The sequence below is a fragment of a genome, unplaced genomic scaffold (genome assembly GCF_019419815.1).
Source record: "Pyrus x bretschneideri cultivar Hongxiangsu unplaced genomic scaffold, Pyrus_bretschneideri_v1 Contig33, whole genome shotgun sequence".
NCBI lineage: Eukaryota > Viridiplantae > Streptophyta > Magnoliopsida > Rosales > Rosaceae > Pyrus > Pyrus x bretschneideri.
This window is the reverse complement of record NW_025999646.1, coordinates 4248021-4263339: the sequence shown is the minus strand read 5'-3', so window position 1 is coordinate 4263339 and position 15319 is coordinate 4248021. Positions and strand designations below refer to the sequence as shown.

Genomic DNA, 15319 nt, shown 5'->3' with positions numbered 1-15319 from the left:
CAGTCTCTCGCTGAGTCTATTCATTACTGTTTTCAGTTGGTCACGGATTTACAACCTTGTCATCAATTACGATATTTCTCTAGTCTTATTGAATTTATAGAGCTTCAGAGTTTCAAATTTTCTGAACGGATTTTCTACTCTATAATCCCGAGGACGAGATGCAGGGCGAACACCTAAGAATCCAGTGTAAAATGATGATAGACACAAAGCAGAAAGCATCACAAACTGTCTTTCATGAATCCTGCGGTATTGTTTACAGATTGGTGTTGTATCAAGATATCACCACAGTTCTGAAACAGTAAAAACCCCCGTTCGGAGGAAATAAAGAATGATATAGAGTCGAAAAGGAAAGAAAAATGAAGTTTTGCGAGGAATTCTCCTCATTTGAAGCTTGATCTTTGTATGCAGCTTCAGCGCCCAGATATATACAACATTGACGGTTGAACTGTGTTTGCATGTCTGGAAACCAATAACATTACGAAATTGAGCCCAAGAAACAACTGCCTTCTATGGAATCGTGTCCATTGGGTAGCTACCAAGGACACGAAGAAATCTTGCAAATTCCTGCAAAAGAAAGCAATTCACCCTTAAATCACCAATGCTTTATACTGAGGGGTGGAGAGGTTTCAGAGGAAGACATTGTAATGTCAAGTTAAGTGTGCCACCATGTGGCAAAACCTCCGGCACAAAATAAAAGTTGAGAAAGTTGAGAAAATAAAGAACATGCATCTAAATGATACGAGACCGACCTGCAGATGTCCCAAAGCATATTGGGCACGGGGCTCTGCCATAGAAGCTTCAAAGTCAATGTAAAAGAGGTAGTCGAAATACCTGCCAAAACAGATCGATCAATCAATTCTGTAGAATGTAATTTTTGTAGCGACCTTACCAATATTAAAAGTCATATCATGAACTGTCTGTTCAGTATATACTGGAGTGGATATGTAAAACTTATCATATTCTATACTTAGTACCACTCACTTGGCACTCCCTTCATTTGAATCATCCACAACCCTTAGTGGACGTTGCTTCTGTGGGCGACTCTCTATCTGAACTTGCTCCAAAAGGAGAAGATTTGTCAAAAAGCTATACACAGTGGGTGAGCATGAAAGAAAAAAAAAAATGATTACATAAGGTTACCTTTGTCAAGTTAATGCCCCTAAGAGCAAATACTGCCAAGGCTTTAAATAGTACACCAGGACCTTCTTCAAGAGTGAAAACAACGCTTGTCTATGAAGAAAATTTATAATAAATATTTAGAAGATTAAAGGAAAACAAAGATATGTAAAATAAAAAAACTAAACAAAGCAAAGGTTTATACCTTATATGACCGGTCAGTCCCTGGAATTATCGGTTCTCTTGCAAGTATCAAAAAGCGAGTGATATTATCGTCATCATCCTGGCCAGGGCAAAGTGTTAGTAAATTAATCAAGCGGTGTCATTAGTAATCCCCAGTAGCCATCGTCTTCATGGAATAAAAAGAGGTGCAAAATAAGGTTAAAACATCCAACATCTGAGAGAGTGATCGATCTTTGCAGTATCATATTTTAAAATGCAAATACTCAAAGCAAGAAAATGTGACATGTAGAACACTGTAATGCTTGGAAAGAATAGCTTGCAAACACCCTCCCGAACCAACTAGCATGCTGAGACAACAGTGAATTTGCACCTTCTGCTTTCTTAAGAAAGGAGAAGAGGTCTCAATTCTCAATCCATCCAGATGTGTACCATATCAATACCCAACTGATGTTCAAACAAGCCGGCTTAACTTATACATTAAACCTGAAAAAGGAATCTAAAAAATAGCCTTACTTGAATTTTTTCTGCAAGAATTTCAAGCCCATAAATTTTTGCAGCTCGAGCACTTGCAACAGCACCAGTATTCCGTAGGCCAGTTGAGGCCACCATCTGTACAAAATTTCCTAACCCTTAGCATAAAGACACCCTTAATGGCTACCACAGTTAACAATACTGAAGATATATTGATAACCTGTGCAGCCAGAGCAGTGTCATCGGCATTGATTCTGACGATACCCAAACTGCTTAGTGTCATCTCACATTGAGCAAGGGCCTGCAAGCGAAAATGTCCGCAAAAAATGTTTGAAGACCTAGGTCTTTCATTTGAAAGACTAGATTGTATATGCATGCATGTATGCCACATGTAAAATTAATTCACTACTGCCCAAATTTTCTGCAGTCAAACCAAATAGAAGATATCTATAAAGTGCTAGCTCAAGACCTATGACCCATTTTGCTACAAGTTCCAGTGCCAAGAAAGTAATCACAATCTGCTAGTACTGTGTGGTGGTTGTGGAAACGCTGCTAGTAGACGTTACATGAAAGACAAGCCAATTATGGAGGAGCTCCACGAAAGAGCATTTCAAAACTTGTTAGCTATCATATAACGATTCTCCTTTTTGGCTGTGGTCCAAAGCAATTAAGAATCTAAGATTACCTCATTGGGGAACATTCCCATTGTTGCAAATAGGCAATTTGAGGACACAATGATATGAGCGTTCATGCCATATGAACTAGACAGGTCGGACAATATATTCATCAGCCGTCCGCTCATGCAAATAGAAAAGAATTGAAAAAGAAAATAAGTGAAAGACCAACCTGAGGATGGCTTAAAACACGTTTTACTTCCTCTTTTCTTACACCAGGCAACCCCAAGAGACAATGGTTCACTTGCAATTGTACCTCTCCAACTATGTGCAGTCTATGGCGAAGTAGTAAGTCATAATTACGGTGGATGCTTCCGCCAACAGAATTCTCAATTGGAAGAACTGCTTTATCCACTAACCAAAGTTCAACTGCCTGTTAAATGATAAAAAAATAACCTAATCAAGGTACCCAAACAGGTAAATATAATAAAAATAATATTAACTTTTAAAAACAATTATTCAACCTTGAATGCAGCTTCAAACTGGTCACATGGGACGGTCTCACACTTCGGATAAGCTTTTAATGCAGCAGCCTCACTATATGCCCCTGGTAACCCCTAAATTTGCAAATCCAACATACATAAGAGCAAAAAAAAAAAAAAAAAAAAATACATACATACATACATATATATATATATATATATATATATGAACACCAAAAAGAATGCAAGTAATCAATGAGAAGATCTACCTGATAAGCAACTCTCACTTGTGAACCATTACCAGGAGAAGAAAGGTCATTTGCTGTCAATGGTTCTGCAATTAATTCATATTCAAGCTATGAGAAGTGAGTGTGAAAGAAACAATTGTAAGATAAAATTGAAAACAAAGGATCACTAGAATGAAGAAGTATAGTAGCACATTAGACAACGAGAAACATGAAAATCACCACTACAACCAAGCTATTCTTTTAAGTATTTGGATGTGAACACATTTACAAAATCTGACTGTTACATTGCCTTTTGAAATCAACCTGTTGGATTGGCCCAAAATATTTTGAGAGATTATATATTTTAGTGGGATTGTCAGGTCTTTGATCTCATTTTGGAACGCACCTGACCATGGGTTCATATTTGTAATCCAAGGTGAAATTTAGCATCCAGGATATTGCCACTTTTTGAACGTACCAATATCAATAAGGAGGCGGAAAGATATGACCTATATTACAGCAACGTGCTGTTTAGATATCGATGGACTTTAGTATTAGTGTGAATTGTCAAGATATCTTCAAAAAGTCTTTTTTTGGTGGATATAAACCTAATTTTATTGCTAAATCTATTGGTTTCCCGACACGAGATAAACCAAGAATTTGGTCAACTATGATAGACAGGACCCAAATTTGTCATTTCTGAAAAAAATCAAAGTTTCCATCAATAATGTTATTTCCATAAATACGAATTGCGTTATTTCCACCAACACCGGGCCTCTGAAAGAGTAACGCACTTACTAGTTCTCACTGTCAAGTCATAATGGAAATCCTTCTAGTCCTCACTGTTATGTCATAAATTTTGATGTAATTGTTTGCCTAATCTCATTCATTTGATCCTACCCTCATCTAAATATCTGGGCCAAATCAGTTAAATGCACCGATGCTACAGCAGTCAAACAAAATCTTCTTAATGATGAAAACCCAAGTACCAATAGCCATCACATAAAGTAAAGCTACTAAACTTAACTTTGTTCTGCATTGCCCAACAAGTAGTCAAAATCTAACTTTGTTCTTCACCTAACAAAGTTCTATTTGCTCAATCCCAACATACAAGAACCCAATTGAAATTAAACATATAGAAATTGATCAAAACATAAAATTATCAGCTTGTGGAGTAAACTCACTAGGAAGAAGGTTCAAATCCTTGTGGAACCCCCTGGTCTCATTGTCCTCTATCCGTTCCATTGCACCGGAAGACTCAGCAGCGCCACCGAGGCTCAGTTTTTCATCTTCCACCGGAGTGATAGCTCTCTGGGCGGAAGCAAAGGCCAAACAAGAACATTCCCATTTGCGGGAATTCGAATTCAAAGCCAACCCGGGGCGGTTCGTGCCCAAATCTGAGACACCCTGATGAGAATAAGGGGTTTTAGCATAAACCCAGATGGATGCAGCCTTGGCAGCCATCAATCAATCAATCAGCTGAAATTTCCACTGAACCCAGAAATGCAAATTTGCGAAAAGACCGAATCTTTGAGAAGAACCTGGGCTCATGAGAGAGGAGGAAGTTGGTGGGGGGTTTGTTGGATGAAACCCAGTAAGCACATTGTCAGGGTCGATGAAAATGGTGGCTGGCGCTGGACCCCACAAAATTGTGTTTGAGTAAGAAAAATGTAAGAAAACGAGAAATCTTTTAGGGATTGAAAAGGTTGGAACTTTGAAGGTTTTAGAGAGAGAGAGAGAGAGAGAGGGACCGACAAGGCGAAGAAATTAGAGAGGAAAGGAGTTATGAGGGAGGTTAGGTGAGCAAGAACGTAGTTAGATACACGCTGCCTCTCGCAGCCTCGAGTAATATAGAAACAAAGAAAAAAACGGAAGCTGAGAATATTTTCAATGTATAATTATCCGATACTTGAATACAATATTCATGAAAATGATCTGGCTTTTGATGAGAGAGAGAGAGAGAGAGAGAGGCTAAACCTGTCACTATGCTTGTTGTGAGCTGTATCCAATGGGTTAAAATTATCTCCCCTCCTAATCTCTTTTTCATTTCATCTTCTTCTATTTAAACGGTTGCGATTACGCTACATTTACATCTTGTTTTGAATTTTATATATAGAGAATAAGGCCAAAAAAAAGAGTGTAAGATGAATGGATGGTAATAAGAGGGAAGATAATCCTACCCCAATCATATAGATGTTTTGGATGCACAAGTAGAACCTAACATTTTTGGTGAGGAAAGGGAGATGCCACTTTACTTTTCAGCAACATTTCATGTTTTGACGTGTTTACTTAAAACGAATTGAGGCGCGAAATTGATACCTAACTTTATTTTTGGTTTATTAACATATGATAAATCAGGAAAAAAAAAAAAAAAACGTAAGCTTTTAGCTTACAATTCAGAATTTAGTACTAGAAAAATTATGAATCAAATCAACTAAGAGAACTAGTTGATCTGATTCTCTTTAATTAGCATATTCATAAGCTTCTTGACTCTTTGCTTCCCTCGCTTTTGTTAAGTAAACGAGTCATAAGTTATCGTACGATTAAAATTAAGTATCTCATTTGACCACTTTACAAAATAACAATTGAAGTCACTATCTTCTATATAACTGGTCAACACCCAACAATGGGGCGATGGCTAGGGACTATGCCTTTGCGTCAAGATTTGGACGTTGCTCCTAAAATCTTCAAACTGAAATGGGACGTTGTTTTTGTTTTAAATGAGAATTATTGTCCACCGTTTGAAGCTACTCTATAAGGATTAGTAATCGAAAATAGAGAACGTATGAACTACGAGAGTTAAAACTTTTATATTTGATGTATGAGCAAGTATTCTACAATCAAAGCTACTAAACGCGTTTTATTTTAGCATCTGAAAGAGAGAACGTATGGTATACGAAAGTTAAACTTTTATATCTGATGTACAAGTAAGGCTCACAACGTAATTAAGAGAGTTAAATTCCTATCATAATTGTACAAGTAATGTTGTACCATTTACAGCTATCGAGAACTATCAAATTTGGGCTCTAGATGTCCTGTCTTAAACCCACTGGACCCGGTCCTGGTGATTCACTAATACAACCTACTGTATGGCCCATTTCAGCACCGTATTGCGGGCCGCTAAAACCTTTAAGATGGTTTCCTTCACTTCCAAAAACCAAGGCCCACAAAGCCCATGAAGGAGCTCAAACCTTATCCAATTATCAAAGATGCTACATGATGTGTAGATTGCAATTGATCATTCTTCGACTACTGCCGACATGAAAAGAGTTAGACTGAAATCCAATTAAAAAAGAATAGTTAGTTTCTTACGTGTGAGAAATCATTTATCTTTAGAGATAAATTATAGTTAAATAAGTATTCAGGTATTCTCAGCACTTGAAAAAGTGAATTGTCTAAGTTTTACCACCAGTTGGTCATCTTAAAATACAAAAGTTAAAAAAAAAAAAAAAAAAAAAAACATCCATCTAATTTGGAGGCAAATAATGTTCAATCTACAATCGGAGTGTTGCAAAGCACATTCGCTCTAATGAATGTTGTGCGTTCGACACAAATATGGTGAAATGTACTTTGCAACAAATTGGTTGTTTAAAATAAAGTGCGATAGTTTGAAATGGTCGGTCATGGAAAAATCAGAGAGGGTACTTTTTCACTTTATACAAGTGTATATTGTATGCATATTGCATGGGTTAGTGTGAAATGAAATCCGTTTGGAATCGGATTTGGTTGCGTTTAGGGCAAACACGCTCCCTGTTTTTTCCCGTGTCATGTCACATACATACACATCCTTAGACGCTGACTAATCGCTCTCCCCCAACACCATTTCCAGGTCCCACAAATTGAATGAAGATCCTTTCCAGATCTTCTTTGTAAAAATCCTCTAGATCCTCAAATTATGTCCGTTTATTGTATATCGTACGATCATAAATTATTTTAAATATTTTTATTTAAAATTAAACATGAATAGTATTTAATGAAAATTGACCGCATAATGTACAATGAACAGACACAATTTGAGGATCTGAAGATGATCTCATTCTCTACTTTCTCAGTTTTTTAATCCAAGTGCGAGAAGTGCTAGCAATCTTCTCACTTATGTTTTTTTTTTTTTTTTAATTTTCTCTCTTTTCATCATGTCACTTATCTCAACTAGTACACATAAATAAAAATTTTAGTTTTAAGTCAAAGTGGAACACACATGACATGTGTAAAAGTGAATAAAATTAAAATAGATGGGTAAATGAGGAATAAAATCTTCTCTGAATTCCTTTCATCCGAATCAGAAGAATCCTTCATTTCTGTCCGAAACGACATATAAAACATTGAGATGACCTCGATGTGATCAAAATGAGAAGAAGCTGCAATGGCAACAGCGGCCACGGGATTCTCTATGTCGAGATCCGCAGTAATAGTGTTATATTTTACATTTATTTATTTATTTTAACAGTTTGTATCATTATTATTTTTAGAAAAAATAAAAATAAAACACAGAAAGGGGAAAGACAGAAATTCAAAGGACGACGAGGAAAAAACAAACAAAAGAAACGGAAGCAGAAAAAAGTACTCGGATGGAAAGAAACATCCCCGACGCCTTGCCTGACACCAACCCCAGAATTCCACCAAAAGTCGCGCCGATTAATTAACATTTACGTTTTTCATTAACGAAATTACCCCCGCATCACTCGTTTTCGTTCTCCCATTACTTCTCTACTCCTTAAAAACGCCCACATTGAACACACCCGACTCCCCCTGCGCAGTAAAAACCATGGCCAAATCGTCGGCGACCTCGACGCCGTCGTTTCCGCCGCTCAAGCCCGACGACTACTCCCACAGCCCGGTACACTACGCTGTCGTTCTGGCTGACCACACCACGCTCTCCCGAATCGTCGCCACCCTTCCGCGACTCGGCGATCCGACTCAGATCCACACCGAGTCCGACTCCCTCTCTCAGGAACGGACCGCGGACCGGATCTCATCCGTGCTCGACCGCCGCGACGTTCCCTTCCGAGAAACCCCTCTCCACCTCGCAGTCCGGCTAAACGACGCAGCGTCCGCCAAAATTCTAGCCTCCGCAGGCGCCGACGTGTCCCTCCAGAACTCCTCCGGCTGGAATCCCCTGCAGGAAGCCTTATGTCGCCGGAGCTCCGACGTTGCTTTAATCCTTCTCCGGCTCCACCACCGCTCGGCTTGGGCGAAGTGGCGGCGCCGTCTTCCACGTGTCATCGCCGTGCTCCGAAGAATGCGAGATTTTTACATGGAGATCTCTTTTCACTTCGAAAGCTCCGTCATTCCCTTCGTCGGGAAGATCGCTCCCTCCGACACTTACAAGATCTGGAAGCGCGACGGCAACTTGCGGGCCGACACGTCGCTGGCCGGATTTGACGGATTGAAGATCCAGCGCGCCGATCAGAGCTTCCTCTTCCTCGGCGACGGCGATCAAAGCCACGACGTTCCCCTGGGATCGCTGCTCGTTTTGAACCGCGACGATCGGAAAATCTTCGACGCGTTCGAGAACGCCGGGTCGCCCATGAGTGAGTCGGACATCGCCGGATTCTGCTCCCAGACGAGTGTGTATCGCCCAGGCATGGACGTCACCAAAGCGGAGCTAGTCGGGCGGACCAATTGGAGGAGGCAGGATAAGACGGAGAGCGTCGGAGAGTGGAAAGCTCGAGTGTACGAAATTCACAATGTCGTGTTCAGCTTCCGCTCGAGAAAAGTCGCCAATGGCGACGCTGATGTGGCAGGGAGCGAGCAGGTGCTTCCTCTGGAGCTCGACGAGGACGACGACGGGTTTTTGGTGGCGGAGAATCCGAGCTTCGGAATTCCCGACGGCAGGAGGCATAGTAGCTTCGTGAGGGAGGAGAGGGAGTTCGTGGCATTGGGGAGAAAAAGCGTCGACGTTTCGTCAATTTCCGGGCCGCCGTCAAGGAGGTCCAAAACAGCTGCGATTGCGGCGGCGCCAGTGCAGACAAAAGAGAAAGAGTTCGTGAGGAGCTTGAGGCCGTGCGTTTGGCTGACGGAGCAGTTCCCGTTAAAGACGGAGGAGCTGCTGCCGTTACTGGACATCTTGGCGAACAAGGTGAAGGCCGTTAGGAGGATGAGGGAGTTGCTCACCACCAAGTTCCCGCCAGGGACTTTTCCGGTTAAGGTAAGGGCATTTTAGAAAATATCGTAATGGGGTCCCACTCGAGATTGGGTGGGCCCGGAGGGGCATGGGTGGTCGTGGAGTTTATTGTTTGGTCTGTTTTATTTGCTTTTTGGTGCTTTTTATGCTTGTGGCGTAAGCTGTTTTAAACGGGAGACAAAGAGAGCTGACTTTAACATGGTGACAAGTGATAAGTGACAAGTGAGAAACTGTGCGTTTTAGTGGATCCCACTAGTGAGGGTCGTCGTTTTCCAGAATCATACCATAGATGATATCATACCTTAGATTAGAAGCTTTTTGTGGGGCCTCCTTGGTCGGTGATTCGACGTGTAACGCTTTCTTTGTCGCGTTCCTTATTTCCCGATCGAAAATCCTGAGTGGAAACAGCCCGATCACGTCATTCATGCGACATTGTGATCGCTCTCGCAAGAAAGGTAAATCTCTGCATTGGGGTTCAAAATCGGCTCTAAGCTGGTTTGACACACAATGCAAAAGTGTCTTTGTGCGGGAGCAATAGCACATAACACGTGATCGGACCGTTCAGACTCAGGTTTGAGTATCCTTGTCTTTACAATTAGGCATGGTTTGTGATCCCAATTTTTATCCTTTTATGATTCCTCATTTGCTGGCCACCCACCACGTTATTTATGCAATGGCCAAACAAGTGAGTTTATTTAATCCTATAAACGTGAGTTAGCTCAATTGCTATAATAGTATGTCCAACTTGTTATACTCGAGTTAGTATCTTAAAAAAAAAAAAAATTAGAATGCTTCTTTGACCTTGGATTTTGCCACGTCATTAACGGTTAAACTGTCAACGTGAGGTCATTGTGAGATTATAGCTTTGTTTAGCTTATGGAGTTGTTTGGTGACGGACAGGTGGCAATACCGGTGGTCCCCACAGTGAGAGTCGTGATAACGTTCACAAAGTTCGTTGAGCTCCCGCCAACTGAGCAATTCTTCACTCCAATGTCAAGCCCCAGACAGTTTATTCATGAAGGACGAGGCCAGCAAGAGGAGGAACACAAATACAAGGCGCAAAAACCACCATCCTTTTCGTCATCGTCGTGGCTGAGGCGGAACAGCAGCCAGTCGGGGTCTTCCGCGAGCAAGCAAAACCACCAACACCAACACCGTGCTCCTCCGGCAGTGACGGCGGCTCAAGACTCTTCTGACCCTTTCGCCATTCCTAGCGGTTATACCTGGACGAGCATCGAGGACAAGTCTCACAAAATGAAGAAATCCAAGTCCACGAGGAGATCATCCAAGTAATTAGCTTGTGTAATCTTTGACACCATGAAATTAAGGAAATTGATAGATTGATTGTACATATGTTACCCTATCAGTTCTTCAGTTATTTGTAGCAACGATTTTCCGGCAAGTGGGTTTTGACTCTCAAATGTTGTACTGATTTAGTAAAAGTTGATCCCCAATTTTTTGTTTCTCATTCATTTCTAATCATTTGTTTTCTTGATTGCGTACTTCTTTCTAATCAAAGAACTTCTCCGTGTTACTTAGCCAATCAAGAAAGTCCTCGAATTCAATCGTCCATGGAAATCGAGAATGTCTACTTTGATCCCACGATCAAGTACTCCATTGACTGGTTTTTCTTCGACAAGTGTATGTGTTTGGAGTGGTAGACGAAGTGTAATGACATGGAAAGTGTTTTTTTTTTTTTTTAACAAACGATATTATCTTGGTTATAATCGAACATAAGACTTCTTATTTACAAGTAAAGATGAATACTACTAGATCGTAGTACTAATTGGCTGAAAAGTGTTATTACGGGGTAAAAACTGTTTCTTATAATGAACGTGCGTAGGAAAAAAAGTTATAAGTGCTTATGAGTCATAAATTGCTCTATAAAAAAAGCACACATTAAATGCTTATTCAAGAATCACGAACAAGCGCTTTCAAAGAAGCACTTTGATTTTCAATAAAAAAATTCATGTCAATGTCAAAAATGTCACTCCCTGCATCCCTCTTGACACTCGCCGGCGTCGTGGAGGTTGAAATTAGGTACGATCATCATATCCATCGGAAGGAGCATATTTGATGCAATGAAAATCTTACCGGTATATGAGATGCTTCTCCCTCATTTCCCTAGCATTAGGGATGAGCAAATACCCATTGGTTATGGGTAACCGCGGTTATCCGCCCATTTAAATTTGACTGTTACGGTTATGGGTAATCGTTAAATTTAAATGGGTAGTTATGGATGTTACTCGTGGTTATAAACGAGTACCTATTTAACCATTTATTTTAATATATGTAAAACTAAAAAAAGAAAAAAATAGTTTCTAACTAGGTTTAGTATCCCGAGATATATTTGGTTATAAAGGGCCATATAATATATATATATATATATATGCCTCACTTGAGAGAAAAATATAGTTGATAGAACGAGCTAATGTTTAATATATGTGATTGAATGTGTTAAAGTATTAAAGTGTTCGACAGTTTTGTTTTGGAGTCTTTTAGAGCTTTGACCAATTCAAGATAATGATTACCTTGAGCATTTAGAAACATGTTATTATCAGATGATGCATTCCTATATATATATTATCAGAGTTGTTAGAGATTGAAGTGAAACAGAAGTCATGTATTATTCTGTTTATTTTCTTCACTAGTATCAGATAAGAGAAATGAACGTAGAGAGAGACAAATGAGGAAAACATGATTATTACTTTCTGCTTTTCATCTTTTTGTACTACCCATACGATACAAGCATACGTCTCTTTTAATGCATGTAAAAGGCTTACACACCAAAACAATAAAGACCAAACTTCTACTATTTAAGCAATATAATTTTGACTTCTATTCTTCCACTTTCCACCCTTAGCCATATGTGGTTGTTTTCTTTATGTGGGCATTCACACCAATTTCATAACAGAAATCCTTACTTGAGTATTTATAGTCTCAACAACTACTAATGTTAGTGAGAAACAATTCAAGAATTAATTACAAAAAACAAAAAGGCACAACTTTGTATTACTTGTAGGGCAAGTAACCCCATTATTTTTCTTTAAAAAGGCATAAGGTACGGAGAAATATCATCACAGTAATTCCCAAGCCTATCTTTTCTCTTTATGCAACTGCACCCATCTCTCTCTCCTTCAGTTAAATTTAGGCCAAAACGCATTGTTAAACACGCTCTTAACACTGAGCTAAGGAACTGAATGCTTGTTTACTACAAAGCCGTTCACAATATTCATCAGTCAATCCAAGTAATCTATAAAATATGGTTTCAATTTCGATATTTTTTCAGCATTGATTGCATGAAATATTCACCATGAAGCATGAACTCTAATTTTACGTTTTTTTTTTTTTCAAATTATAGATTCAGCTTAAATTTATTGTTCCTATAATTGTGGTGAATTGAATATGCGTGAATAAGAGAAGAAAAAAAATGGGATTTTTCAAACCCTACACGCGTGGGAGCCGCAGCCTGAAGCCGCGCTACCCAAGCCACCAAGTCGTTCCTACTCCAAAACTCTAAGGTCCAAAAGAAAGCCATTTTGCATCACCTTTCTTACGGACCTAAGTTGTCTGTAGTTGACCTGCAACCCAATTAGGCATATGCACCAAACCGTCCCACTTGTTTTATTTTTGGCTCGTATGAAATAACTAGCCCATGGGTTAGGCCTTGTTTTTCACGTTTCCTTCTTAGCCCAATAATTAGGTATATAATCTATTAACCTATTTACTTCTCCTTTGTTGCCCAGCAACCCAACAACCACTCTTTTGGGCCTGCAAGCCACGACAACCCCATATTTTGGGTCATCACTCATTCTTTTCACACATAGGTCCGAAGCTATTCCTGTTCACTACATATGTATATTGTGTTTGTTTGCAGGTATCATGAACCTAGAGTTCGTACTTAAACTCGAACTTGAAGTTTTGAAAATAAGTGCCATAGAAATTCGAAGTTTCATAAAACAATACACCCATAAAAATCCCGAGTTCTTATAGGTGATTTGTTAGGATTACATGTAGATGATGCTTTTAAAAACAACTGTAAAATTTCGTTTGTGCAAATTACTTTATTGTCCATAATTTTATTTTGTGATAGAAGACAAAAGTGTTTTTTCACCCTCTTATAGTTGACAACAAGAGTTTCATTAATATGTGGTTTAATTTAACTTCTTCCTTACAAATTTGTTATGTGTAAATAAACTAACTTGAAATAGGTCCAATTTGATGGAAAGAGATCCTCTACGGATCCCTTCCACCAAATCCACCCAATCAATCAATCCAGGCCCTTAAAATTTGATCCAACGGCTACAAGCAGGGGGCCCTTTTAAAAGTTATAATAACTTTAGCCGTTGGACTAAATTTCAAGGGTCCGAATTAGATGATTTGGTGGAAGAGATCCGGAAGGATCCCTTTCCCAATTTTATGGCCTAGACTCTACTATAGCTATTCAATGGAAAAAAAAATAAAATAGAAAATGATACGATCGGTACTTTGATAGCGATTCCTTATCAAAATAATCGCTCAAAACATAGCAACTGATTCCAGAATAAGTCGCTACCATCGTACCGATCCCTCCCCTTTCAATTTTTTTTTTCAGTTTTTTATTTTTATTTTTTATTTTGTTAATGTTTCTTTTATTTCTCTTACCATAACAACAAACTATTATATTCATGTTTTTCAAAATATATTTTTTTCATGCAAAATATATTATAATTCATTTTAAACACTTGTAATCAATGATTTAAAACCTAAATTTAAAGATATTTTTCTATTTTCTCACTTTAAGAATCAATAAAAAATAGTTTAAGGACCTAATAATCGGTAGATTCATATCCAAAGATTTTGCAATATTTTCCTTAACTCCAGTGCAAAATATTTCTTAAAGCTAAAAATTTCAATTTTTTTTTTTCACAAAAAACTGCGTGCTATAAGCCAAAGTTAGAGTCATTCTATTCGCACCACGTATTTCCTAAAATTAATTTATGACATTTCCAAAATTTTGGACACCTATAAATCTCTTAGGGGGCCTCGCTATTAGTTATATTATTTTTCTATTTTTTTTTTCAACTCAGGTACCCCACGCATAAACCCGAATTTCAGCTGATCTTTTACAATCTAAACTACCTATCATATAAGTACTTTTACAATCTAAACTACACGTCGTATAAGTACTTGTACAAGCTAAACTACCTACCATATTATAATATTAGTCGGCATAAACTTGGATTTCAACTGATCTTTTATAATCTAAACTATCTATTATATAAGTACTTTTACAATCTAAACTACCTGCCATATAAGTACTTGTACAAGCTAAACTACCTATCGTATTGTAACTACCTATCATGGTGGAATAAGTAATTTTACATGATTCTAACAGTAAGATGTAGTCCTCCATCTTAGTAATGTTAAAATCCCCCGAAGCTAACACAATCAATGTCAAAAGCCTCTTGAGCGATTATTTGCATAAGACAATCAATGTATAATGCTCACGAATCATGTAATAAATACCAACAAAAATGAAGCTTACTGTTGTAAACAACTCAACGAAAACATGTAAAATTACTTGTAGTTCTCCTAGCTTCATGCGAGTTCAAATTCAAATTTGGATACTAATCTGCAAGAATTGCGAGGAAAATTCAAAACAGGAATCGGATAGATTTTTTGATGAAACGATGAGATTTGATGAGTAACTTTTATTTTATTTTAATACAACGATATATTTTACACTAAAAAAGATGAGAGTTTTTTATGAAATGATGAGATTTGATGTGTAACTTAAAGTTCCATGTTAATTCTGGAAGAGTCATGATAAAACATTCAACGGCAGTCGGTGCAATTTTGTTTTCAAATTGTGGACACTTTAATTGCTCTACTTATTAGACCCTACCTATGACTGTGCAATGCATTAGACCCATATCAAAACATGCAGATCATGATCCTCTCCTGAGCAAAAGGTGAGGATTCTCCTAACCAAGCCCATCGGGCCGTTGAAATTTTATTCAATGGTTACAAATAGGGGGCCCCTCTAAAAGTTATAATAATTGTAGCCGTTTGATAAAATTTCAAAGGCCTGATGGGCTTGGTCAGGAGAATCCTAACTAG

At 38.5% G+C, this 15319-nt stretch overlaps 2 protein-coding genes across 2 annotated transcripts; one reads left to right on the top strand and one right to left on the bottom strand.

Moving 5' to 3' along the window:
* Positions 1-211: 211 nt before the first annotated feature.
* Positions 212-5002, bottom strand: LOC103948185 (arogenate dehydratase/prephenate dehydratase 1, chloroplastic). Its single transcript, XM_009359188.3, has 11 exons — positions 4278-5002; positions 3136-3200; positions 2909-3001; positions 2617-2817; positions 1991-2071; positions 1813-1908; positions 1322-1399; positions 1141-1230; positions 982-1049; positions 750-831; positions 212-564 (listed from the first exon to the last, which is right to left on the bottom strand). The coding sequence occupies exons 1-11, from the start codon at positions 4555-4557 to the stop codon at positions 508-510; spliced, it is 1191 nt and encodes a 396-aa protein (XP_009357463.1). The 5' UTR covers positions 4558-5002; the 3' UTR covers positions 212-507.
* Positions 5003-7745: 2743 nt separating this feature from the next.
* On the top strand, positions 7746-10685 carry LOC103948184 (ankyrin repeat domain-containing protein 13C). Its single transcript, XM_009359187.3, has 2 exons — positions 7746-9241; positions 10118-10685. Exons 1-2 carry the CDS (start codon positions 7859-7861, stop codon positions 10508-10510), a joined length of 1776 nt encoding a protein of 591 aa, XP_009357462.2. The 5' UTR covers positions 7746-7858; the 3' UTR covers positions 10511-10685.
* Positions 10686-15319: the final 4634 nt, after the last annotated feature.

Coding starts and splice junctions, on each gene's coding strand:
- LOC103948185 (XM_009359188.3), bottom strand. CDS start 4,557: ATGGCTGCCAAGGCTGCATCCATCTGGGTTTATGCTAAAACCCCTTAT. Junction 3,201..4,277: donor GGATTTGAACCTTCTTCCTA/GTGAGTTTACTC, acceptor AATTAATTGCAG/AACCATTGACAGCAAATGAC. Junction 3,002..3,135: donor AAGTGAGAGTTGCTTATCAG/GTAGATCTTCTC, acceptor TTGCAAATTTAG/GGGTTACCAGGGGCATATAG.
- LOC103948184 (XM_009359187.3), top strand. CDS start 7,859: ATGGCCAAATCGTCGGCGACCTCGACGCCGTCGTTTCCGCCGCTCAAG. Junction 9,242..10,117: donor CAGGGACTTTTCCGGTTAAG/GTAAGGGCATTT, acceptor GGTGACGGACAG/GTGGCAATACCGGTGGTCCC.